At 42.3% G+C, this 27,233-nt stretch overlaps 1 protein-coding gene across 15 annotated transcripts in view; it reads left to right on the top strand.

Moving 5' to 3' along the window:
- The window catches only part of RBFOX2 (RNA binding fox-1 homolog 2), a 250,143-nt gene that overhangs the window by 209,144 nt on the left and 13,766 nt on the right, over window positions 1–27,233 (top strand). For 11 of the 15 annotated variants that reach the window (XR_009246717.1, XM_058673329.1, XM_004589549.4 and 8 more), the window contains 7 exons: window positions 4,730–4,876; window positions 9,582–9,635; window positions 17,653–17,745; window positions 20,316–20,376; window positions 23,470–23,523; window positions 23,634–23,726; window positions 24,969–25,101. Coding sequence is in view for 14 of the 15 variants with exons in the window: in XM_058673329.1 (XP_058529312.1) it covers window positions 4,730–4,876; window positions 9,582–9,635; window positions 17,653–17,745; window positions 20,316–20,376; window positions 23,470–23,523; window positions 23,634–23,726; window positions 24,969–25,101 (635 nt within the window). In the remaining variant the exon portion in view is untranslated. The remainder of the gene's footprint in view (window positions 1–4,729; window positions 4,877–9,581; window positions 9,636–17,652; window positions 17,746–20,315; window positions 20,377–23,469; window positions 23,524–23,633; window positions 23,727–24,968; window positions 25,102–27,233) is intronic. The other 4 variants (XM_058673324.1, XM_058673322.1, XM_058673323.1 and 1 more) reach the window with 1 other exon arrangement.

Here is a 27,233-nt window from a genome sequence, read left to right on the forward strand (position 1 = left end):
GCTCGCCCACTTCCGAGTGGAGGCCATCGTCCTCGCGTGGGTGCCTTGTCACACCCCCTTGCTGTGGAGCTGAAGCCAGTGTGCTTCCTCCCCCTCTCACCTGGGATCCCCACTGCTGCCTTTAATCTGGTAGTACCCGTAGGGGCCTCGCACCAGCGATTCTTGAAATGGAGCCAGCAAGTTAGGAACAGCGTTCCATTTGCCCCATGGAAACAATGGGATCCCAGTGTGTTCCTTGTATCCCATTGTATGTTTGGGGCCTTCCTTCCTTCACCCTACAGCGTAAGTGTCCTATCGTGTTCTGTTTCCAGACTAACATTAGAGACCTTGAACTAAAAACAAATTCATCCATCCATCTTAATTTTCCATGAGAAGCTGTTGTTTTCATCCCGGAGTAATAAAAGGTAGGTTACATTAAACCCTCATAAAATAGCCCCACCTTTATCTTTTAATGGGATGACATCCTTTAGCGGGATGGCTGGTCTCTTACTGGTGGAATTCTGATGCTGGTGAGTATAGCGTGGCTGGAAATGTGTGAGTTGCCCAAACAAAGCAAAACAAAACAAAAACACTACCACATGCGCAGTTAGAACCAAGCATGGATTTTTAAAGATTTAATTTAATTAATTAATTTATTTATTTATTATTTATTTATTTAAAGATTTTATTTTTTAAAGAGAGTGCCAGCAGGGGTGGAGGGGGTGGGTGTCTTTCATCCACTCCAAATGACTGCCATAGACAAAATTGAGCCAGATGACGCCAGGGGCTGGGAGCTCTGCAGCGACAGAGACCCAGTCACTTGGACCAGTGGTGCTTATTTTAAGATTAAATTTTATTTGAAAGAATGTGGATATTTTTGGATAGAGAAAATTACCCTTTGGATCGTGTTAAGACCCCGACCCTTCTAGTACGTTACCAATGTTCCCAGTTGTAGACATATGTTCCTTAGGCTTTCTGCGCTCCCGCTTGTTTACTTGCTTCTGCCATGCCAGACACTAGACGGGAAAATTGTTACTGGGTGGGCATTCCGGGTAGCAGTGAAGTCGGCACGCCCCATGCCTGAGTGCCTGGGTTCAGGAGCTGGCTCCGGTACTACACTCCAGCTTCCTAAAAGCGTGTGCAGACTTCGGGGAAGGGGAGGGCAGCAGCAGTGATGGGACTAAGGGGTTCAGTCCCGAGCTGACCCAGATGGGGTCCCTGGCTGCAGGCATCAGCCCTGACAGGGAGCTCTGGAGGGTACTTGGGTGTGAGCCAGTAGCTGGGGGATGCTCAGATTCTCTCTGCCTAACCACTGACTGTCAACTGAGCTCCTGTGTATATTTCACCATGAGGATTATACATAATGTTAAATAATTCCTACCCCAAGTGATGCTCTTGTTGTGTCTAACAGTGTGATAGTGGGTATCGGCTGTTGGTATATGATCATATTTCATATATAAATGATGCCTTTGGTGATTCATTGTCATACTTCAATCCACTAAGAAAATGGAACTGTATTTTTTAGAAGACTTGAATTATTCATTTTTTGAAAATATGTTAGCTTACATCTAAGTGCTTGAAGAAGATGAGATTTTTGGAGTTCAGTTTATCAGCAGTATTCAGATGTGTAAAAGAAATGCTTAAGTATGTTTAAAATAAATAAAAATAATTTCTCTTAAGTAGGGAGTGCTAAATAAATGTGAATTCACTTTTTATATTTAAAATAAGCTATGGGTGATGTGGGATAAAATTCTACATCAAGTACCATGAAATACGTTGATATTCAATAATGAAGCATGTGGGCCAAAATGAAAGAATTTTTTTTTCTTTAATCTGAAAGGCAGATTTACAGAGAGAAGGAGAGACAGAGAGCTGTGGCTGGTGCTAAACTGATCTGAAACCAGGAGCTTCTTCCGGGTCTCCCATGTGGGCATAGGGGCCCAAGGCTTTAGGCCATCCTCTGCTGCCTTCAGGTGACAAGCAGGGAGCTGGATGGGGAGTGGAGCAGCCGGGACACAAACTTGTGCCCATATGGTATCCCAGAGTGTGCAAGGGGAAGATTTAGCCACTGAGCCATCGAACCAGGCCTGGACACATGTTTATTATCTTACCACATCATTACTCTTTGAGCAGTAATATGTGTGATATAATTCATCAAGTTTTATTTGATTTACCCCATTATATATATAAATATATGTATATTATATATAATATATATATATTTTAAATACCTTAAGTATTAACAAATTTAGTTAATGTACCAACATGAATTGTAGGGTTACTTGGGATGAGTGTTTAGCCTGGTACTTACAAAGCCATTTGGATTGCCCACATCCTGGGTCAGAGTACCTGGGTTCGAATTCTGGCTCTGTTTGAAATTCCAGCTTCTTGCCAGTAACAGCAGGTATTTGAATACCTGCCACCACATAGGAAACCTGGATTGAGTTTGTAGCTCCTGGCTTTGGCCTTGACCCAGGCCTGCCATTGAAGGCTTTTGATAAAAGACCACTAAATAGGAATGCTATCACTCCCTGTGTCTCTCTGCCTCCCAACTTAATACTTTTTAAAAACTAAGTATTTGCTACAAATTGGGAAATTAACCAGTCTGGCACCCAGCCTTTTCTGGGTGCTTCTTCAGGACAGCCAAGAACTCTCAAGAACAATAAACAGAGCCTCACTTACAAGTGAGCCCTAGTTAGGAGCTGTGCTGCCACTTCATGCACATGCGATAGGCCATGTGGAGAACATGTGAGTTATGTAGAAAGCTGGTTTGGAACTTACAGAATGAGTCTTTGAAGCGTTTCTCAGTGACACACTGTCATCCTGCATATCCAATCTGCTGGTTTTTAAGTTTGATGGTGGGGACAGGTGTTGTGGCACAGTGAGTGAAGCCACTGGTTGGGTACCCAGATCCCATAACAGAGTGCTTGGGTTCAAGACCTGCCTCCACTTCAGATCCAGCTTGAGTTCCTGACACCTGTCGTCAGCTTGACCCCACCCTGGCTGTGTCAGGCATTTGGGTGGTAAACTAGTAGGAGATAGACAATCTCTTTCTGTCATTCTGCCTTTCAAATAAGTTAAAAAAAAAAAAAACTTCTAAAACGTAAAATTTGGTAGTGGAGACAGTTTTCTGTGATCCAGAGTCAAGTGGAAAAGGAATTGACAGAGCGTCGATGGCGTGTTCTGTGACTGCAGCACTGTCTGCCTGGTGGGGATCCTGATGTTGCTCCAGTAACTTCGTGAGTTTCATCTTTGGGTGGAATTTGTTTTCTTTAGTCTGCATTGTGAGCAGATTGGTGGTTGAAAACCTTACACATTCTCAGAATGTGGCTTCGTTGCTCTTTGGTTTTCTGCTATTTTTATGTCAAATGAATTATTGCACATTTCAGCCATCTGCAAGGCCTGAATGGAGGGAGGTAAAAAGCTGCCATCACTTAGATTGACACTGGAAAAGCTGGTATTCGTGCAGTGTTTATTACTGATTATCTTTTATATTTTTTAACTTCCAGGCTTCTTTTCAAGGTGGTTGATCTTATGCTGAAGGGAAGTGTCTCTGATTCAGTTTCTTTGTACTTTGGGTCCCAGGGAGGGAATCTGGCCTGTGTCACCCAAAGGGAGCTGTTAGGGACTGTTATCTCTCGGATGAGATAATAAGAGCCAGTTGCACTCCTATTTTGAAAGCAAATTGGTTGGTTTCATCAGCTCAGCAAGCCATCCTGTTTGGCGTGTACTTGATAGGGAATGGTAAAAGCATAAAGATCTTAAATTACCAGCCGAATGCTTCCAAATATACATCTTTTTGCATGCCTAGAATGTCGGGTGTTAGATATTTGTCTGCAGTGTTTTTTCAACATAGCAACTTTTTTGAAAATTTAGTGAAAACAAATTAGATAAACATGATTCTGGGATATTGCAAAAGAGAGTCGTGATTGAAAATGTGTAACGATATTCACTCATTATCTCAGCATGGATATATAACTCTGCCATTTATAGGTTGTGTCGTGGCTTTAGTCAGGTTCTTTAAAAGCTTTTCCAACCTGCGGAGTCTCTAAATGCAGGTTTACCCTGGTCTGTGGGAGGATGGGATGCCTGTACAGTTAGCTGGGATCACATAATTAGAATGAAAGTCTGGGCCTTCTCTGAAGAAAGGTGTTGCTTCAGTTCCCGGGAAAATTGCCCGTTGTCTCTAGGCTTCTGCTCTTCATAAATAAAATTACAGTGATCCTTTGGCAGCCAACTAGTCGTAAACTCTAAAATAGAGGACATGAGATTTCCAAGTGCCCCCCCCCCAGCAGCATTTCCTTGAGGGAGCAGAGGTGATAGACCAAAAAGTGCAGTGACCACCACAGCCAAGTACAATGCATTCTTTATTTAGAAATAGAATGGTCTCACGAATAGAAAACCATCTAAGAATCTAAGAATAAAGGTGCTATTTTTACATCTCCAACTCTGAACATATCTCCTTGTGATCTTGGGCGAGTCACTTAACTTTTTTTTGTCTGTTACCTCCTATTTTATTAGTGTGCTATAAATATTCAAAAGACCTAGATTTTGTGGACCACTTAACAATTGAATGTAGACATCTTTGAGTTTGTCTTTTTTTTCCCTTGGGATGGGTGGGGTGGAATACTTTTGTTTGAAGGTAGACTGAGAATGATTGTGATAAGGGAGGATGTTAATTATTTTACAGCTTTCTTGTGAAGTAATTGTGTTTATTTTTTCACTCAGTGTTATTTCTTTCTTTGCTTAGCAGACAGAAGGTGGAGCACAGACCGAAGGCCAGCAGTCACAGACACAAAGTAGTGAAAATTCAGAGAGTAAATCTACCCCCAAAAGACTGCATGTCTCCAATATTCCTTTCCGCTTCCGGGACCCTGACCTCCGGCAGATGTTTGGGGTAAGTCTCTGCACTCCTTTCCAAGGGAAATGGAATGTAACTCACCAAATGTGTTATTTGTTATTAGTGCTTCAGGAACAAGCTAGAAAGATGTTGAGAAAGATGCTAAGGCAAGTTTCCATCATTCCTTAGTAACCTTTTCTATCACTCAGTCCACTCCAGACTTCGCCTGGCAGATGGTCACATACACACAAGAGGACATGCCAGTGAACCCACTGAGCCTGAGGGATTTCCTTGCCTTGTGAGACTGTCAGCGCTAGAACCACAATTAGATGCCCACCCCACTTACACACCAAGCTTAGTAAACATGACACTGACATGCTTATTCAGTTTCACTTAGAAGAGCAAGAAGACATGTTCTTTAGAGCACTGGTTCCTTACATCTGTATGTTGGAAAGCACCCAGGAGCTTAGGACCCATATGGGATGCCCAGATTATAGACAGCATCTTTACTTGCTGTGCCAGACACTGACTCCAGGGATGCCTTCTTGCTGCTTTCTACTCTGCCTCTGCAGTGTCTAAGCTGACACTGTGTACAGAGAATATAGGTTAAGATGGAAAAGTATGGATTTGGGCTTCAAAAAGCCTGTGTTCAAATTCTGTTGATGACTTAAATTCTTGTAAACCTTTTTTTTTTAAAGATTTATTCATTTTATTACAGTCAGATATACACAGAGGAGGAAAGACAGAGAGGAAGATCTTCCATCCGATGATTCACTCCCCAAGTGAGCCGCAACGGGCCGGTGCGCGCCAATCCGAAGCCGGGAACCTGGAACCTCTTCCGGGTCTCCCACGCGGGTGCAGGGTCCTAATGCATTGGGCCGTCCTCAACTGCTTTCCCAGGCCACAAGCAGGGAGCTGGATGGGAAGTGGAGCTGCTGGGACTAGAACCGGCACCCATATGGGATCCCGGCGAGGTTCAAGGCGAGGACTTTAGCCGCTAGGCCACGCCACCGGGCCCAAATTCTTGTAAACATTTTGAACTTGAGTTTTGGGTCTAAAATAGAGATTTTTTTTTTTAAGTCTGTATTTATTTGAAAGTTGAGTGACAGAGAGAGAGGGAGAAGAAATATTTACCCCAGGTTGGTTCACTCCCCAAATGGCTGTGACTGCCGGGTCTTGTCCAGGCTAAAGCCAGGAGCTCCAGCTGCTCTCCCGCGTGGATGCGAGGCCCCAGGGTACTCGGGCTATCATCTGCTACCTTCCTAGGCATATCAGCAGGAGCTGAAGGCCATCACTGTGATGTAGTGGATAAGACTACCATCCTGGCTACTCCACTTCCAATACAGTTCCCTGTTAATGCATCTAGGAAAGCAGTGGAAGATAGCTCAAATTCTCTCCCCGTACCCACGTGGGAGACCCCGATGAAGCTCCCAGCTCCCAACTTAAGAGCAACCCAGCTCCAGCTATGGCAGCCATTTAGGTAGTGAACAAGCAGGTGAAAGATTCTCATTCTCTCTCTGTCTCTCTCTCTCTCTCTCTCTCCCTCCCTCTCTCCCTCCCTCCCTCCCTCCCTCTCCCTCTCTCCTCTCTCTCTCTCTCTCCTCTCTCCCCTCTCCCCCCTCTCCTCCTTTCCTCCCTTTTTCTCTCTCTCCTCCCCTCCTCCCTCTTTCTTCCCTCCTTCCCTTCTTCTCGGAAAGTAAATGACTGCTGAGTCACTTAACATTTTGTACCATTTCTGAGCCAGTATGTTACTGACTCTGTATTTGACCAAACTCAACTTGACCTAGGACTTAGAAATAATCAGGAAGCTAGTAGAGGCAAAGAGAACTCCAATCTATGGGGTCACTCTCCCAATATCCACAAGGGCCAGAGCTCGGTTGGGCTGAGGCCAGCAGCCAGAAACTCAATCCACATCTCCCACATGGGTGGCAGAAATCCAAAAACTTGAGCCATCATCAGCATGACAGGAAGATGGTGGGGTCAGGAGCTAGAACATGGACTTGTGATACAAGATGAAGACATCTTAACCCCTTGTCACAATGCCGGTCTAGCTTGTGGTGTATGTTGGCTCATTCAGTTTCATTAGGATGGCTGCCTGATGCTTTCTTAAGAGAAAATGCCTTCCTTAAGTCTTTGGCTTGGCCACTTTATGGTGATGGGTCACTGACAGCTGACCACTTGGATGTATTTTCCATGAGAAAGCCAACATAGGGATTTCCTGATGTTCTTGAAGTACCTGCAGAGCCCTTCCACAGAAAACAATAACCAGCTGTTCTCCATCCTTATAGAAAAGAGAGCACAGAAACTACCAAGGACCACATAAAATTTAGATGAAAGAAGAGATTTCCTGGGAGCCCAAGTCGTTGGGTTCTCTCTAAATTATCAGAGACAGGACAGGCACTTAGTGCCAGACTCCGTGACACAGGAGAACACGTACCTGTGCAAAGTTAGTGTCCACTCAAGATGTGCCCGGGCCAGTTGGTGACTCTGAATTATATTTTTCCCTGCCCAGAAAGCAGAAAATACAGAAGAATCAGTTAATCTCACAAGGGGTACCCTGGTGCCTCTGCCTGTTCCCCTGTTAGGGCAGCAGACCTGGTAAAGACCAGGGCTTCCATGCTGGCCCGTTGGCCCTGGGAGCTTGACAGACAACTTCTTTTAGCTCTGTTTTCCTTAACTATAAGAGGAAGGTAGGCCTTCTCTCAGAAAGATGCTCTTAAATTGTTGTGTTAAAAATTGACAGTGCCAACTCTGAGGCACCATTTGTTATCTTGGTTTCTTAGGTCAAACACAGAAATAAAAAGAATTGCCCTTCTGTCTAAAATATAAGGCATTTTTGCCCTGAAGCTGGAATCAAGCTCAAATACCATACAGTAGAAAATTCGATTTTTTTGATAAAGATAGTACTGATTTGACTTAATGGGAACTCATGATTCTATTTTGTATTCTCATTTTTCAGTCTTTTTTACATTTCCCAAAGTTTGGTTCAAAACCCAAATGAACTGGTTAGTTGGGATGAGTCCAGTTCTCTGAGGAAAACTGTAGATTTCCCTAGACCTTCAGCCCAGGCCTGCCCAGTTTTGTCCTCTTATGTACCAGGCTATTTTATATATACAGTAGAAAATGGATATTATAGAGAGAGAGTAGAAAATGGAATTAAAAGATAACCTTATTCTTGATGCATTTTTACATCTTGATAGTTTTTTATAATATACATTTTTATGAACTTTCTGAATAATCTTGATGTGCATAGATTTCATAGATGTCAACAGTTTTTGACACTAAAAGAAACTTCTCTTTTAAATTCTATTTTCATGAATTTTTGGAAATCTCTTGTGTACTCCACCCCAAATCATGTTATTTTGTGTAACTCTTCTGGTCAGCTGTTGAGTTGCCCAGCCACAGAGTGATTTAGGGATTGTCTTTAGCTTTGCTTGCTTCTCTGAGTGTTAAAGTGTATAGGTGATTACCAACCAGAAAATTTACCTGAAATATTCTTTATGTTAGTCATAGAAATCATAAGGTAACAAATAAATGGGATTATCTTTAATGTCAAGGTGTTTAACTATGATGGAACGGCACGTAGCCTGTAGATGTAGTAAGGCAGATATTCAGTAACTGAATTGAGTTGTCATTCCTCGTCTATTTCTGTTAGAAATATAAGAATAAATAGGTGGAGTGTATCTAACACCCATAATTGCTGTATTCATATGCCTGAAGGAAAGTTCAGAGACCTGTGTACCAGAATGTTCAGATGATGTGATTACAGCCCATCTTTTGCTATTTCCCTTTCCCTTTTTACAGTGAATTTTACAGTGGATGTGGTTCACTTGTATACATTCAGATAGAGAAGGGGAGGAAAAAGCAGTCTTCCATAGCTTGAAAGTCTTCTAGGTAGAATTTGCTCTTTTTTTTTTTAAGATGTATGTGTTTTTGAAAGAACAGAGTTACAAAAGAGAGAAGAAAAGATAGAGGGAGAGCTCTCCATCCACTGTTTCACTCCCCAAATGGCTACAGTCGCCAGAGTTGAGCCAGTCCAGAGTCAGAAGCCAGAAGCTTCTTCCAGGTCTTCCACTTTTATCCAGGGGCCCAGGCACTTGGGCCGTCCTCCACTGCGTTCCCAGGTTCATTAGGAGAGAGCTGGACCAAGGGTGAAGCATGAGGGACTCAAACCAGCACCCACATACATGGGATGTTGGCAACACCTGCTATACCTTTCTTTACCTGCTATACCACAGTGCCAGCTCCAGAAGTTACTACTTAAAACCTGAGACTTTTTTTTTTAAGATTTATTTTATTTTTATTACAAAGTCAGATATACTGAGAGGAGGAGAGATAGGAAGTGGAGCTGCCGGGATAAGAACCAGCGGCCATATGGGATCAAGGCAAGGACCTTAGCCACTAGGCCACACTGCCGAGCCCAAAACCTGAGACATTTTAAAAACCAGAAGTGGAGTTAGGAAAATCTCCAGCACTTGCGCACTCAGAGAAGTATGTAATAGAGTCATGCTGATCTTCCAACAACAACTTTGGTGTGTAGAGGCAGATATTGGAGTGAACTGAGGAAGGAATAAAAAAGATGGACCAACAACTCTGCGATAAAGAAAAACTGGAATTTAATTTAGGAGCTGCCAGCAGGCAGAAACATGGAAGCTAAATAAAGGCTAGTTTAAAGAAGGGGGAAAGCCACCGCTTTTTCAGAAGAAAAGCATGTGGATAAAAAGCTGATCATAAATAAATGTTCTGGTTTTTGTCTCTGCAGCAGTTTGGCAAAATCCTAGATGTAGAAATAATCTTTAATGAACGTGGCTCTAAGGTAAGTTCCATTTCAATAGCAAGTGTGCTTGGCTGCTCTTTGAGTTATGGGGTTTTGAAATTGTTGAACCATTTGGAAAACAAGTTAGCATCAAAGGTCCGAGCTATCCACCTTGATTCATGTGATCTCCAAAAATAAGCTCCTGCATGCCCTCTCCCCTTTAAACTGGGAAAGTGATGGGAAGCAAGGGGCATTTCAAAAGTGACAGTAAGGAAGATAGGAAGTGAGAGATGATGGTCCCTTGTTCATATGAAATGTGGACTATGCTTAATTTTTTGAGGTTGAGGTCTACAAAATAAAATTTTACAATTCATCTTTTAGAAGTGTAAATTCAATATGTCATTCCTTGAACAGATTTCATGTTTTAGCTGTTCAGTTGACTTTCTCTTGATTTTTACTCATTTTTTTTATTTAAGACAAAGAGAGACAGACCTCCTACCAACTGGTCCAATCCTGCATGCCCTGGATCAGGAAACTCAGTGCAGGTTTTCCGTGGGGGTGGCAGGACCCAGCTGGCTGAGCCCTCACCTGCCGCTGCCCAGGGGTCCTTGTGAGCAGGGAGCCAGGCTGCCAGGCCATGCCCTTGAATCAGGGGAGGAGGTGTCTTCACCACTGTGTCTGGGAATACATTTCATCAAAGCCTAGTGACTTGCAACCTCACTGAACCAATGTCCTCCATTAAGTTATACCCAGAGAGGCAAATTTCCAGATGTACTCTTAGTTAGGTGATAAATACAGTAAGTTTTGTTTTTGTTTTGTTTTTGCCTAAGAGCAACAATAGTAAAGCTATTTAATTTGCTTATATTCTGTTCTTATTGTGTTAACATTATGTAAGAACTGAAATTTTTGCTACAAATTTTTTCTTATTCATAAGCAGTTGTTAAATTAATTTCCATTTTATTGTTGTTAAACTTGAACAATAGTGGCTCTATTTAAATGCCCTAAGAACATAACTTAAGGAGATACCAAGTAAAGCTAACCAATTAGGTCCCGTTTAATTTTCTACTCCAACTTCACTAGGCTGGGGGACCTGATCGCTTGTACGTAGGGTCACATGTGCCTCCCACCCAACTGTTATCATTCTTCTGCTCATTATCTTCTTTCTCTATGCAAAGTGTCAATCCTAAAAGTGCCTTAGTCTGACTGTAACAATTATTTAATTATGCAAGGGTATAATTGTTAAGTTATACTCTAAGCTTTCAGTTTCAGTTAAAGCAAAAAAGTTTAATATGCCTATGCAGGACTTTCTCAAGCACTGAACTTGGTAAGTATTTTTCAAGTGAAATCTTAAGTGCAACCAGTAAAACCATGCTTGCATTTTTCTCAGTTCTTTTGCTATATAGTTTGCATTTATTTTTTGTGATCTTTTTAACTGCCATGTGGCGAAATGACAGTGAATTAGAGATGGGAAGCACATTAAGATTATTGGCCACACTGTTATCTGAAGGAGTAGCTTTAAGATTTATGATGTTAAGCATATTCATTTAAAATATTCTTACCTAGGCCCAGGCAGGCAGAAGCCCAAGACAGTTTCTTCAGGCATTGAGGACTTGTCCGTTACCAAGCAAATATTTTTATTGAATTACTATGAAGCAAAGGAAATTGATCTTTCTTAAGGCTTCTTCCATTGACTTCAAACATTTGCCTACTGCTAAAAATGTTTTAAATTTACTTGATCCAATTACTCCTCCCATGTGATTTCCGCTTTAGAATAATGGCTCATGCCTTGCTTTTCTCTTCAGGGAATCTAAAAGCATATGCTACCCCTCTCAGTTTGATGCAGTGTCCTCACTGCCCCCTTTTTGCTTTGGGCTGCTAAAAGGAAGACAGTGTGGTAACCAGCAGGTGTTCGTTCTAGAAACAAGGCGTGCAGTTCCGAGTTGCCCTGATCTGCCTCAAGCACTGAGCAGAGCTGTCTTTTGCCCTTCTTCGCTGTTAGCTGAAGTTCTCCCCAGCGAGGGGCTCACATTCCCCAGAAGTGTTCATGGGCTGATGGTGGAGACGTATTTTGTAGTCAGACCCAGAGATGCTTCCCCTGGAATCCACCTCAGATAAATTAATGAATACTTTTCTTTTTCATGAATAAAGTTTAGTTTCTAATTTGTATGTCTGGAATGGAGAGTAAAATTACTACCTGTTTTGAAAAGAACCGGAGAAGTGAGACTATGTATGATTCTGTTTTATTTGAGTTGCTCTGACTTTTAAATAGAGTGTTTTCAATATAGAAGTTGGTTTTACTCAATTTTCTTAAATAGTAATAGAAAAACTAATTAGAAAAAAGATTCTGATATGCCATACTTACCTGTAAAATCGTACTTAATCAAATTGCTCCCAAGCCAGACTAATTTTTTGCCATATCTTGGATTTTACCATGAAACTGTTGGCCCAGGGTTCTGGAATGTGTCGTTTGAGGCCCTGAGAAAGCTGTACCTCAGGGCAGGCCCAGGCCCTCCTGCCTGCCCACGCTCTCCCTTTGCCACCCTGCCCAGCAAGGAGAGTTGCTGTGCTTCACCAAGTACCTCTCTGTTGTGGATTCCTTATGTCCCCTCAAGTTTCTTGTGTCGATTACAGAATACAGATCATAAACGTGAACGCACAGACATGTAGTCAGGTGATTTCATGTGATTCTGTTGTAGTTTTGCTGCTTGTTACTCTCTACTTTGTAAAGATACACAGTTAACTATAGGTAAAAGACTAGCCTTTTGAAAATGTGCAATTATAATATATGATGGGAACAGTGCTGCCAGGAATTTCATTTACTCATATGGAATTGAGAAAATGATTATTTGAATATATATAGCTTCACTGATTATTCATCTTTCACCTGTAGTAACACAGCACACACAGGGAGAGAGAGACAGGGAACTCCTCCGTCCACCATTGACTCCTGAAATGACTGCTGTGGCTAAGGCTGTGCGAGGCTGAAGCCAGGAGCCTGGAGCTTCTTCTGGGTTTCCTGCATGAATCAAGGATCCAAGCACTTGAGTGTCTTCCGCTGCTTTTCTCATTAGGAAAGAGCTGGTTAGGATGTAGAGTAGCTGGGACTCAATCCATTACCCATGGTGGGATCCTGGCCCTATCACCCTTAATAATGGTCACTTAGCCCAGCCACCATTAAGCATGACCCTGATTCTATTCCCTGCTCTATACCCGGTGACTAGAAACGTGTTGTCTTTCAGAAGTTTACTCCATTGTTGAACTTGAGACGTTCCACTCTTATGCTCACTGTCAGCCAGCCACATAATAATTTTTCATAATTACCTAGCAGGTTAAATAAATACATTGAGTCCAATGTTTTATATTTTCCATGAAGCTTTATCACAGTACCTTTGGAGTAGTGGTACTTTGAAGGGATATTATTATAAATGTGAATACACAGACACTTCTCACTACTCCGTACCCTGTCAGCTCTCAAGTCCACTGAGGAACTACGTGATGGAGCACAGCAACCCTGAGTGCAGCGTCCAGCAAACTTCCAGTACAAGTGTCCTCATTACTCCTCTCAGGTGCATTTCGGAAACGATGGGGATCTGAATTAAGATCCGGTTTAAGTTTAGCTGGATTTATGAAGATAAACCTGCTGTTCCCCTTCTGCAGGTGCAGTGTGCTAGAATTTCTTGCCATTTACTGTGGCTTTTGATTTTATGCAAGGGGAAGTTATATCTTTCAAAATATGGTCAAAATACTTTCTTTGAAGTTCCACTAAATAGGCCTTGAAGATTTTCAGTAGCTTGATAGGTAATCCTGAGGTAAAATGTTTTCCATTATATGTGAAACTAAGTGAACAGTGCATGTATTTCCAGAGGGCTTAGCTTTTCTTTTGTTACCATTTTATGGGTTTTATTTTTTCTTTTTATTTTATCTATTTTTTAATTTCTGTGTTCCGGCCATACCCAGGAGATCGTCTGCTTTTGATTTCTCCCTTAAAAGTTACATGGTAAATTTTCTTTCTCATTCTTCTGAGATGGGAAAACTCAAAGATTATACAGATTTAAACACATTTACAATGCTCATCCAATTGCTTGTTCTTTATTGCAGTCTGAGGCCAGACTAAAAAGGTAGCAGTTACTCGGCTCCTTCAGCTTTTTATTGAGGCAGGTGATGGGGTTGCCTCCCCATGGCTGTGTTAGGCATGGTCTTGCCCCTGACGTGCTGTCCTTATATCTCCACAAGACAGCTGAGGTGCTTGTTCGGTGACTCATGTGGAGTTGGTGCATATAAGTGGTGAGCTGAGAACCCTGGAAAGGAACGTTACGTGCCATGTGTTAACAATCCAGAAAGCATGGAAAGTCCAAACTGAATTATACTGAGTGTAAAATGCAGATTTCAAATACATAGCACACAGAAGAATGTGGAATATGTCACTAATAGTGGTTTTATATTGATGCCATGTTGAAATGATACATTGTACTGGGTTAAATAAAATGTGTTGTTGAAGTTACTCTAAGCTATTTCTGCTTTTTTAATGTGGCTATTAAAAAATTTAAAATGATATATCTGACTGTTATTTCTGTTGGATTGTGCTACCATAGACAAATGTGTGGACAACATTTTAAAATTATTACTTATCGGTTTTTATTGATGAAAATTTAGGTAGGAAAAAATCTATCTCCTTACATGACTGAAATATTACTCCTTGTTCAGAGTTTGAGATTTAAAAATTAACTGTGTTTATATATTTTATATATTTTAACTGTGAAGACTGGTTATTATGTTTCAGTGTTTGGTATGTCTTATGATCATTTTGAAGTTGTTCATCATGCATATTTGTATTAATTCAGATTTTTTTCAAAGGAAGAAATCAGAATGATCAAATTTAATGTCAGAATTCCAAGAATGACAGGACTTACATATGATTTCATGAAAGCAAGGGAAAAGTGTCCTATTAATAACTTCTAAGTCAGAGCAGTCTGTGACTACTCTTAGCACAGTTCCTAGCACCAAACACACAAACAAAAAATTAAACTTTGAATAAGGTGAAGTTTGGATGTGTTATAAAAGGACACCTGAAGGTTGGGTTGGTGGAGAAGCACCTGTTTCAGCCGGGGAGAGAAGCACATCAGAATGGCTGCTCGCCTGCCTGCTCCCGGGCTTCCACTTACAGCTGTTTATCCGCACCCTGGATTTCCTGTCCATACGGCCACGGAATCAGTGGCTCACAACACATTTTTGTTACCCAGCAGTTCTGGAGGTGAGAAGGGCTCACTAGGGTGACATTGGAGAATTTCTGCCTTACGGAAGCTGCAAGGGATGGGCAGTCCCTGGCCTTTCCAGCTCCTGGAGGCCACCCATGAACCTTGGTCCCCTTCAGTCCTGAACGCCAGCAGTGGCCCGGCTTGTCTTTCTCAGGTGCCTGCCACCTGAGCTGACAACTGCTGCTTCACCCTTAGGGTTGCATTACCCCAACCCGACCCAGCCCAACCTGAATAATCCACTCCTATCTCAAGAGGACTGTGTTTTGCACACCTGCAAGGTCCCTTTGCCCTGTAAGGGACCACACTCTGGGAATAAGGCCATGGCCACAGTGAGGGATGCATCATTCTGCCTATCGAAGATCTGTCTGTCCTCCAAGGACAGAAGGTTTACAGTACCAACAGAGCCTTTTCCCTCCTCCTCAGCAAAAGGGGCTTTTAAAGATTATTTCTGTATGTTTGGTATCTTAGTTAGCATTTTATTTAACATATAAATATCTTTATGAAACACTCTTGAAAAAAATTTGAAAATGCGCTTTTGCTTTGGGATGAAGTTGTGACAGGAAATCTTACGGAAGCAGGCATCAGTATTAAACTCATTTGCTGGTCTTAAACTTAAGTGCTCATCTTAGCTCCTCCCCTCTTGCAGATGTACTTTTGAGAAAGGAAAATAGTAGAAATCACACGATTTTAGGACAAACAGCATTTAGTAGCATCTGAACTCAGATTTGTAAAGCCCAGTTTCTAATTTTCTCATTTTTAGTTCTTCACCCCAACCTACATGTGACTGACTTTGTTCCAAATGAAACCAGTAGGTACATCCTGTCTTGCCACATGGTTGTATTCAAGACAAGCAAGTACACATGGTTTATATGTAGGTGCACAGACACTGGTGGTTACAGTGCCAGACTCAAAACCATAGGTAACCAGTCTCCACATTAATTATTAGTAACCCAACTATTAAGTCATAATTTACTAATTTAGGCCCTCATAGGCTCTGTGAATATGATTTATAATCCTTCTCGAAGTGTAATACGAAAACTCATGACTGTCTGTGACCTTTCTGTCAAGGTTTAACTTTGGAGAGTGTGCCAGATTGGGACACTGACTTCTGCAGATGCCATTGTGGATGCGATGACCCGATTAATTATTAACTTGCCCTTGTACACCTTGAGGTGTCAGGTGGCTGTAACATGCTGATGTCACGATCTGTTTCTGAAAAATATATTTCCATTGATAATCTTAGCAAATTCATATGTTCTTTAGGAAAGTATTAACTAAAATTAGCCGTAGCATTTCACACCAAGCAGCATACATTTTAAAATTTTATCAGCGCAGCATTTACTTTCTAGGGTATTTGTGGTGATCTCCCAGCTGTTAGTTAAAATAATCCCTTCGAATCCTCCAGACACCATTGATCCATAAAATCATTCAGAATGTGGAGTAAATCGGATCCTTCCAAGTGTTGGATTGACTTTCATATAATCTTTTTATTGAACAGTCACACTGTTTATCTTTGTGTATAGAGGAATGCCTATGGTTTTGAGCAGCAAGGCAGAACTTACTAAAAATAAAGAATCCTGGTTTATTCAAGTAGTTCTAGAGGGACAAGGCTTTTGGGAAATGGGGACTTTTCAGAAAGCCCTTAGAATTTACCACTTCGCAGATATAAAAAAACTGGAGAAATGAGTTGCAGCTTTAGAGTGCAGAGTGGAACAGGACAAAGCACCTAGAGTAGATCTGACTGGATGTCTTATGAAAGAGTCACAGAAATGTGCAGTGGCCCCTGCTAATTTTGAAGTTAGTGTATGTGATCAGAGGCCTGATAAGTGAAACGAAGTCTCCTGGTCTGCCTGCTGAATGAATGAAAGCTCCGCCCTATATTTGTAGCATCTGCCAGGGACAGATAGATTAATCCTGACTCAACAGAGTAGCCATGTTACTGTTTTATGGCCTTTTCCTATCGAATAGTATGCAACCGAGGTCACTAATTGCCTGCTGACTATTTTCTTCTGTCTCTATAAAAAACCATTAATATGTTTAATAATATAGACAACAGCACATGTGTCCACTTAGGGAAGTTTGGACTAGCAATTTTCTGAAACGCCACTGATCTTTTATTCTAAGTAAAATTAGCATTGAAGGAAATTCGTAATAAACAGACCACTTTAGTGCTGTTTTCATGTGCTTGGCAAGACCTGAGAGCCCATTCTTCTACACCCAGTACCAGTAGGATCCCATGTCAAGGCTAGGGCTTGAATTATTGTGTGCACAAAGGAATGAGTAGTGACAGAAACGACAGGCAAATTGGGGCTAAAAGAGATCAGGACTTCTAGCAAATCTCATTATACAGTGATTGAACTGGAACGTCAGAGTTTATGTAGCAGTTACTGGAGAATAATAGATTTTGGAAGTCGGGGAATCAATCTAATTAATTCCTTTTTTAGTGTTACATAGGGACATGTACACTAGCAGCATGGATTAAGAAGGGCAGCACATTAAAAAGTGTGCAGATACTTGGCCTGATAGTTTGACCCGAGTAACTCTATACCTTAATTTTGGTCTGGCCTCACATGCTTTATATTTTATTTTGTTATTTTTACTGTTGTTCTTAATTAAACTGTTATTGTTATTACAGCTCCTTATTTTATTGGATTTAATTTCCCTTTATGAAATATGCATGGACCAAATGTCACTTTGGGAGACTATTGCTGAGTTGCTGCTGGTTGTCAGTTTCATACTGTGATATTTTTCTCTGTTGACCGAGCGATCAGTATGTGAATATAACGATGTGCATGTTTCCCCCCTTTTCCCGCTGCATGCAGGGATTCGGGTTCGTAACTTTCGAGAATAGTGCTGACGCAGACAGGGCCAGGGAGAAATTACACGGCACCGTGGTAGAGGGCCGTAAAATTGAGGTGCATGTCTTCAATAATTCAACTTCTGGTTTACATTTTTATTTCTCTGTTTTTGTCTTGCCTCACTTATTTTCCATCTGGAACCCTGTGTCTGTATGTGCTCGCACACTGGTGTGTTTGTGTTTCTGTGTTCACCTTCTTGCACTGAAATGTACACAAGTAACACTCTGCCCACCTTCCCTTCCCTGTTTTTGGTTATATGGGGCTTTAATTTGTGTGTGTGTGCGTGTGTGTTTCATTTAGTTTTTTTCCTCCACCAAAATGTTCATCTTTCTGCTCTCTCGATTTTTTTCCTTTGCTTCAGTTTGCAAGACTCTGAATTCCTGTGATCAGGCCTGAACAAAACTAACGTTCACAATGTCTAAAATTGATAACATTGGGTTCGGTAATGAGTCCGGGGGCAGCCAGTATGCTGTTCCTCGCGGGAGGCCAGTTCGCCTCCATGTGCATGTGACAGGCACGAAATGGAGACAATCAGGGTTGTGGGGAGGGAGGAAGGAATCCAAAACTCATGTTGCTTTTAACTCTAATCTGATAACTAGAACTCCAGCAGTTAATTCTTGCATCTTATGGCTGAAATCCTCAAGCAAGAGGGTTTGACCACTGTGGCCATGCCGTTAAGCAGCCCTTTTTGGTTAACGCACTGAAGGTTAACTGGCTCCTCTCCCTTTCCCCAAGTCTTTAAAGTATTAAATATGAAAGCCAATATTTTGAGTAAGATGTCTGCATATTTTGCTTTTTCCCCCCCTTTCCAATGGTGTAGCATTTAGGGCCCTTCACTTGACCCACTCTTTCCATGGTAACTATACACAGTGCTGGCGCTGGTGCCCATTGGCGGTAAGTGAAACCGAAGCCCTAAAGAAGAAGCTTTTCAAAATGTGATTACAAAACAATTAAGAAAGAAAAAGTCCATCTGCCATCTCACATTAACACAACAAAATGTGATTTGACTTGTTGTTCCTCTTCCTTTTCCCTCCCCCCTTTTATTTCCAATGCTGTTGATAATGCCGCCCGGACTTTGGATGTACATATTGTTTTGTAGCAGCCTGAGCTGTTTGATTACTGACTTCATGGTGATTTCCCCCCTTGCACATCTTACTCAGAGTTACTGAACTCCAGTTTGGCTGGTTTTATTAATGCACTTCCTGCCCCCACTCCTGCCCCTCCGCCCTGACTGTTCTGCCGTTGCCTTTCCTGCCCGCAGCCCTCTTCCTTGATCTCCCCTGACCCTCTCTTCATGGTCCCTGGGCCTGCCCTGCTCACCCTTCCCTCCTCTCGCGTGCCGCTCTTGGTTCTCCTTTGCTGATGGTGGTTTCTGATTTGGTTCTGGCCATTTTCCCTTAGTGCTTGGTTGCTTTCTGCTCATGCAGCTGCTACAAGCTCTCGCTCCATTCTAATCCCTGTCTGACAACTTTGCTCTTCACTTTATCCCTTCTTTCTGAAATTGACTGTGTTTTTTTTCCTTTCTTTTATTTGTGTGTGTGAGTGTTTTAATCGCATGCTCTCAGTCTCCTCATTGTTGTACCCCATTCTTTCTTTCTAAATGTGTAATGTTTATATTGTTGCAGGTCTAACTAGAATAAATGCAGTTTCAAGCTCTGTCCTCGCAAAGCAGAAAGTTACTGTGCTAATTTGAAAAGACAATGCTGAGAGTTTTTTCTAGCTCCTGAAATTGATCTTCTCATAACACAAACTTATCACTGTGCAAATTTAGCACAATGTGAGTTCCAAGAGGCAGAATGTTTTTTGTGATTCTGTTTACACATGGCAGGTGGCGAGACTGCCCCCTCGCACGTGCTCGTTGCAGGCTGGTGTTCTGAGGGCACGTCATCCTCTCTCTGTGGCACCATCTTTGCAAGTGCCCACTTTCACTAGCTCTGAACAGGCTTCACTTAGACAGTTCTGGAATGAGGGCTGAGCTACCATAACATGAAATATAGCAGGCACTTCATTCCCTAGTTCTTCTATGTGCCAGTTTTTAAAGGCCCTCAGAAATCTTGACTCTTTGATAGACTTGGTAGTTCAGAAATGTCGGAATGGCCTGAAGACTGTCAGCATGAGGAGCTGAGTTGCTGCATTTCTTCGCTGGCCTCAGTTCAGTCTTAGGCAGACACCAACACTGCTGAACATTAGGCAGGTAAAATCAGTAGACTTACTTCATGGTAGTCTAGTTTATGGCCCATGTGGCAAGCCTCTGTTGTATGAACTTCAGAGTTCATTGTCGGTTTAGAATTGTTTACCATTTACTTTTTCCATATTTTCCTTAATAGAGACATCTTCCTATTTGAAAGCTCTGAAGAATGTGCACGTGTTTTCCTTTGGAGCACTGGGTGGTTAGTCATAGTTGTCCATCTGGAGACAAGAAACTGCATTTATTCTTGTTAGTCTCATTTAATGAGCACTGTAATTAAAATACCATAAATATTTTATATTGTTAAATTAATTATTTAAAGCAATGCTCTCAGAAGTTTACACTTTAAGCTAAATGTTATGTTATTGGATGAGCCATTCAGCATTCCCTAATGTGGTCTACCTCTTGCCTGCCCCTTCATTCTGTTTGCTGTCTTTAGGTGAATAATGCCACAGCACGTGTAATGACCAATAAGAAGATGGTCACACCATATGCAAATGGTAAGACACTACCAGTCATCTGCACAGGAGCTCCTTCCCTTCACCTGTAAATACTTGAACTGCTAAGAATCTCTCTGCCTCCATCTTAAGATTCTTTAACTTATGTTGAAATGTATGTTGTTTTCTTACAAGAGGAATTGTCTTTACAGTGACTTTTCCACTAGAGTTAAGCTAAGATTTTGAGTAATTGAGATGGTATCTGTGAAATTCATCTTCAGGTTCAGCTGTGCCATTTGAGGTTGCCCATTAACCTAAAAAAGATATTTATTTGAAAGGCAGGAAGTGGGAAACAGGGATCTTCGTCTACCTGTTCGTCTCCCAAAATGGCTGCAACAGGCAGGGGTAGGCCAGGCTGAAGAGAGGAGCCAGGAATTCCAGCCAACTCTCCCTCATGGATGGCAGGAGCCTAAGTCCTTGGGCCCTGCCTTCTTCAGGCAGACTAGCAGGGAGCTGGATCAGAAGCAGAGCAGCTGGAACTGAAACTGACACTGTGACACAGATGCCAGTGTGGCACACTGTGGCTTTGTGCCACAGTGGCAGCCCCATTGGCCACGCTCTTTGTCCGGTGTTGTAGTTCTTTTACTGTGTTAGGCTTGTCTGTGACACCCTGGCCACCACCAGCCCTCACTAGCACTACTAATTGCTCTTCATCTGATCATGAGTGGAGTTATTTCAAAGGGTAAACACTTTTCACTACTTTTCATAATTCTGGACCAATTACTCTTCTTGGAAGGCCTAGAGATAGCAGCCATGGGTTATATGTGTATAATTTTCTATTGCATGTAAATTCTATAAAAGCTTACTGAGAAGGAAAATGTTTATAAATCATTTGTCATAGCAAAAACAGAGCTTTTCTGTCAGTTGTTGGATTTAATTTAAACTCCTGTTCCCTAAGGGAGATGGGTCATTTTCACAAGTAGCCCAATGGTGTTTGCCAGTGGTGCTCTGTGGCTCCAGCAAGGGGAAGATGGGCTAGGGCCTGGTTGGGGTCTACCTTTGCCTGAGCAAATCATCATTCTCTGTCTTATGTTTTGTGTGTGAACACAAGGGCCTACGGTATAGTGATATGCAATAGTAATAGCTTAAATCAAATAGAAACATAGCACTGTTGGGTATCTACCATGGAGTTTTTAGCTCTAGTCCAGCTTTTCATATAGATCAATGCAAATTTGTCAGCATCCATAAATTGCATTCCATTTACCCATTGTATTCTGTGATACATCATGTGATACCACCACCTCACTTCAGCTCTTGTTTTCTCATTTTACTGCTATTACAGAAATATAAACAAAACAGGAAGGAGAGGTTAAGTATGTCATTTCCTTTAGATCCAGGGAAAATGGTATGACACAGCATGTGACTAGAATTCAGAAGACAGAAATTAAACTTCTAGATTTGACTCTTTCTTTTACTCTGTGACGGTAGACCCAGTCTTGATCTGTGTAGTTCTGTGTTCGTATCTAAATCAACAACCACAGAATGCCAGCACCAGCAAGCTCTTTAGAAGTCATCAAAACCCACCCCTCTAAGCTGTTTGTCTAGGAAATGTGCCATGGAAAGGATAGCACTTGCTCTGGGTTGCAGACCTGTTACCCGTCTTGTTTCCCCTTCTGGGTTTTGTGACAGTCAAATGGCCACAGTGAAGGTGTGCTGAGGTGTCTGTAAAACTGCACGTGCACTGTTGGTGACAATCCATGAATGCACATCCTGCAGATGGATTTAAAGGGAGTGCTCAGGAATTAATGCCCTTAGTATGAAAGAAGAATGACCATTTTAAAATATTTAAAATATTACTCTAGATTAATAAGCCTAAAGGCAGAAATGGAATAGTCGAGAGTTGACAGCAGCACCATTGTGCCAGGGACCCCCAGAGCAGTGTAGCATGGGAGCCTCTGGGAATTTTTCGTTCAGCATTGTCGTGGATGTTGGCTGGAATCATTTGATTGGCACAGATACAGTATAGAACATTGGTGCTCTTACAATTCGAGTAGAATTTGAATGTAGATCACCATCCTGAGCATGATGAATCAGAGACTAGATTCATTCGAAATGATTGCAGCTTCTCCTGAATTATGTCTTTGCTTATGACCATTTAAATCAATAAATTCAATTGAATTGGACTTTTCTTCTTGGCATTCATATACTTTTAGAGCAGAAGTGGCACAGTATTAGGGACTTCAGATATTATTTAAAGATCAATATCAGAACAACCTTGCAGAAAAATAATTGTAGTCTGAATTTGCTTATAATACGTAGAGTTCAATAAAGATTTAATGATTAGAATTTAAGATTTTTTTTGAAAGGGAGAGTTATAGAGAAGGAGAGAAAGAAAGATCTTCTATCTGCTAGTTCACTCCCCAAGTGGCCCCAACAGCCAGAGCTGAGTTGTTCCAAAAGCCAGGAGCCAGGGGTTTCTTCCCAGTCTCCCACATGGGTGCAGGGTCCCAAGGCCTAGAGCCATCCTCCACTGCTTTCCCAGACAGCTGGATGGTAAGTGGAGCAGCTGGGGCACGAACCAGTACCCATATGGGATCCCGGCACTTGCAAGGTGAGGATTTAGCCACTGAGCCATGATACCGGACCCCGTGATTAGAATTTATATATGGAATTGTATCCATTCACTCCCAATATATTTTTCTTTTTTACACCTGGAAAATATAGTTTGAAGCAAATGTGATATTTGGAAATGCATTCAGAAATGTTTGTTGCATTTCATAATGGTCTGTGTCTGGTCAATTTCAATATTCTTACCACAGACAAAATCATTAGAAGATGTGTACTTTTGTTGCAAATGTGCCTTGACTATCACTACATACATTTTTGTTTTCACTTGGGGAACCCCAGTGAAACCCCAATAGTAAATCCCAGTACAAGGGGATTTCCCTTTACACACAGTGCCAACAAGGTCCAAGACTAAAGTCAAATTTGAATTCATCCAGAGGGTACTTTTTTAAGACACCAGATTGGTCAACAGTGTGAAGATGACATAAGAAATGACGTTGCAGGGGGGTGTGCACAATGATGTTCCGCCACCTTGGGCACGCCTGTCCCTCACGTGCTCCTAACGGCTTACTGTCTGCTTCTGCATTTCAGGTTGGAAACTAAGCCCAGTAGTTGGAGCTGTCTACGGCCCTGAGTTATATGCAGGTAATATTTGCAGTAATGTCTTCACTTTCAGAGTTGAACAGCCTCTGCTGTTTTTCCATTTATCGTTCCTCATAATCTGTTTGCATTTTTTAATTTTTTAATGCTATCAGCATCCAGCTTCCAAGCAGATGTTTCCCTAGGCAATGAAGCGGCAGTGCCCCTCTCAGGACGAGGGGGCATCAACACCTACATTCCTTTAATCAGTAAGTACCCAATGTTGGCCTGGCATGGGTTTGTGAGTGAATAGCAATGTGCTTCCGGTACAGTACAAAAGAAGGACATGTTCTTGAGAAGGGGACTGAGACTGTTGCAACGCCCTGTACTAAAATCTTCCTGATGGAGTGTTAAGGTTGTCGCAACACAGAGACAGGTGTGAAACATAGAGGAGCTGAAGGCCTTTGGAGAGTGTCTTAGTCTGCACTTGGTGCTAAAGGAAATGCAGGAAGGAGGTGGGTGTGGGTGTGGAAGCACATCCTCGCCACCTCAGCTGGTCAGCCTTGGACCCTCCCCTACAACTCGGGTCTCGTTGGAAGGTCCCGCCAGTGTTTGTGATGCTGTTCTGCTGTTGGTATCTCTGGAGTCATTTTGAGCTGAGCCATTGTACTGCCAATGTGTAGTTAAGTGGGACTCTCTGGGTGTGGCAGCAGCAGAAGCCTACTTTCCAAGGATGGTGCCCCTGCAACTGGACCTCTCTGAAGGACTTGCAGCAGAGGGGAGGAGCGCCTTCCCTCCAACCGCACGTTTCTAATTTAAAACATTTCAAATAAAGGAATGAAATTGACTAATGGGAAGAACTGCCTAAAGACTAGTGTGTGTCCTGAAGGTTGACACCATGTAAAAATGGTACAACTTGTCTTTATTTAAGGGCAGAGTTAAAGAGAGCAAGAGAGATCTTCTGTCTGCTGGCTCACTCCCCATATGGCTGCAGTGGCGACACCTGAGCCGGGCCAAAGCCAGGAGGCAGAAGCTGGGCCTTCCACCTGGGTTGCAGGGACCCAAAGAGTTAAGCCTTCTTCCACTGCTTTCCCAGGCGGTTAGTGGAAACTGGGTCAGAAGTGGAGCATGCACTGACCTCACCTACTGTGCCACAACATTGGCCCCCAAGAATTTTCTGTTGAGGAATAATTACTACACGCATGGGATAAAATTAGTGATTGGCTTGTTGGGGAGCTGCTGTCATCCTATTGGAACTGTCTATAGAGAGTGAGAGTTGTGGCTCTGCCTGTGGTGGTGGTCCTGAGAGTCCCCTGCTTGTGTTATCAGAATTGGAAAACAGCACGGAAAAGTCCCTTTTGGTTTGAGAGTAGCAGAGGTGGCCGCATTCACAGGAAATGCATGATGCAACTCTTTCCATTTTGTCTTCAATTGCTCATTGCAAGTTGTGCCTATGTACGTACAATTGAATGCAAGTTGACATTTCTGTCATATTTTGGGTCTCCCTTTAGTTCCTGGCTTTCCTTACCCAACTGCAGCCACCACGGCAGCCGCTTTCAGAGGAGCTCACCTGAGGGGCCGAGGGCGGACAGTGTATGGTGCAGTCCGAGCGGTACCCCCAACAGCCATCCCCGCCTACCCAGGGTAAGCATTCGATTCCAAAATCAGTATGTTTCAGACGTAAGCAATTGGACCAGAACAGCATACCACGGCCCTCTCATAACTTCTGGGATGTTGCCAGGCCGCATCATAGCTAATACAAATATTACATTTTACAAATTCATTGATTAGATGGCAAGAACCAAAATATACCATCATAAGAATGTAACAAGATGTCTATTGTACCAATCTTCATTTTGGCCACCTTAAGCCCTCATGGTAGTGGCTTAAGATAGTAGCCGGAAGCGTCTTGTGTTTTCTAGCAGTGTGTTGGCATGGAGTTCACGCAGCAGCGCACGAATGCGGATTAACACTACTTCCGAGAACCTAAAGAGGAGCTTGAGATTGTAGGATGAGATGCATCTGCTGTGTTCACCCCTCTCACCACCTGCGCTGGGGCAGAGGCTGTCACAGGCGCCCTCCCCTTGGGCTTCTCTGCCCGGGTGGTGAGCAGCAGAGCTAGCTACCCACAATGGATTTGCTTTCTTTGTAGGAAATGGATTAAAAGAGGTTAATTCAAAGATGAACCAAGTCCAATTGAATCAGGGAGGAAGGGAGAAGTAGGTGGAACTAGCTGCCATTGGCTTCTGAACGCTGGTCAAGTAACTGCCAGAGCTGCGCCTCCTTCCCCTTTAATTTTCATGTGAAGGGTGTCTCATGCAGTGGAATGATTCCATAGCAACAAATAAATCCCTTGTTACCCAATGGGGAAAGGAGTGAAGGTGGCAGGCTTTGCTCTGAGTTGGTTCTCAGTGTTAATAGCCTAGCGTGTTTTTATATTTTATAAAGAGTGGACTTTTGTACGTCAGTTGTGCCAAGGACTTTCTCTCTTCAAAGATGTGACATTTCTCCTCTTCATCTTTTCTCTGCCTGTGACAGGTTTTTTTCTGTACTCTTCCTGAGGAATCCACAGCAGCAGAGAAGCCTATTAGCTGCCACTTAGTTAAACTGTAAAGGGAGAGAGCCTCCTTTGTATGTCCTTCTCTGTCAGCAAAATTGGCTTACCCTTGAGGTGTACTAATCTAACATTCATTCATTCATAGACCAAATGGACATACCATTAGGAGTCCTCCATTCCACAGAATTAAAGCATTTTTATTAGACAAGGCAAGTATGCATGTTGAAGTGGGCAGGCTCCAAGGAAAACTGGAAGGGGACTGCTTCAGAACTGAACTTTTGTTTGCAGTTTATAGATGTTTCGATCCCATGCATTCCATCATCTCCATCTTCTGCCATCACCTACTTTTAATTTTATCCTTTTTTTCTCTCAACTTGACCTTTGGCCTTCAACCTCTGGCATCTCTTTGAAAGAAGGGAATGAAGATGCAGTATTGTTTCATGAAGAAATATTTCAGGGAAATATGAAAGTGAACCTTTTGGAAATTCGACACTCTAGGAAAATTGTTGAGGAAGCGCCTTCTGTTTAAATCCCAGAGCATTTGCTACCAGGATTATGGGACTTGTCTGTTGTATAGCCTTCTCAAGTTACTTCACAAAGAGGCCAGTTCCCTCCTGTGCAGCATAGGGCATTTTAGTACATTGGCCCAACTTGAGAGCGCGTTCTCTAGCAAGTCTGTGCCAGGCATATATTTGCTCTGAGATATTTTATCGTTATGTCTAATCACATTAGTTTCTGCACATTACATTGAACACTAATTCCCATGTTTTCTTTCTTATGAACTAAACCACCTGTTTGTGGAAAATGGCAAGGAATAAGTCCAGTATTTTTATGGGGAATGGCCCAGAATTGTTTTCAGCTTAGTGAGCTACTTCCATCATTAATCACTGAGTAGTAGGTTCTATTTTGCATTTGATAGAGGCAGTTCTTCTAGAACTTTGAATATTCCCAATAAATGACTTAGTATAGGGTGAAAAATGCCAGCACTTCTCTATAGAAGGAATGGTTTCTAATCATTGCTTAGATCCCTTTCCTGAAATCATTGGAGGTTAACTAATCACCACTTGGCCTCAATGTTGTCTGTTTGATCAGCCTTCGCATTTGTGAAAAAGGCTCTTTTTTATCAAAATGCACTTAAGACGCAGCTTGCTTTCTGGTATCAGACTTTTAACTACAGTTGGAGACTATGAAAATGGGTAGGAAGTTAGGCGAATGGACA

Source organism: Ochotona princeps, chromosome 15 (assembly GCF_030435755.1).
Source record: "Ochotona princeps isolate mOchPri1 chromosome 15, mOchPri1.hap1, whole genome shotgun sequence".
In the NCBI taxonomy this organism is placed as follows: Eukaryota; Metazoa; Chordata; class Mammalia; order Lagomorpha; family Ochotonidae; genus Ochotona; species Ochotona princeps.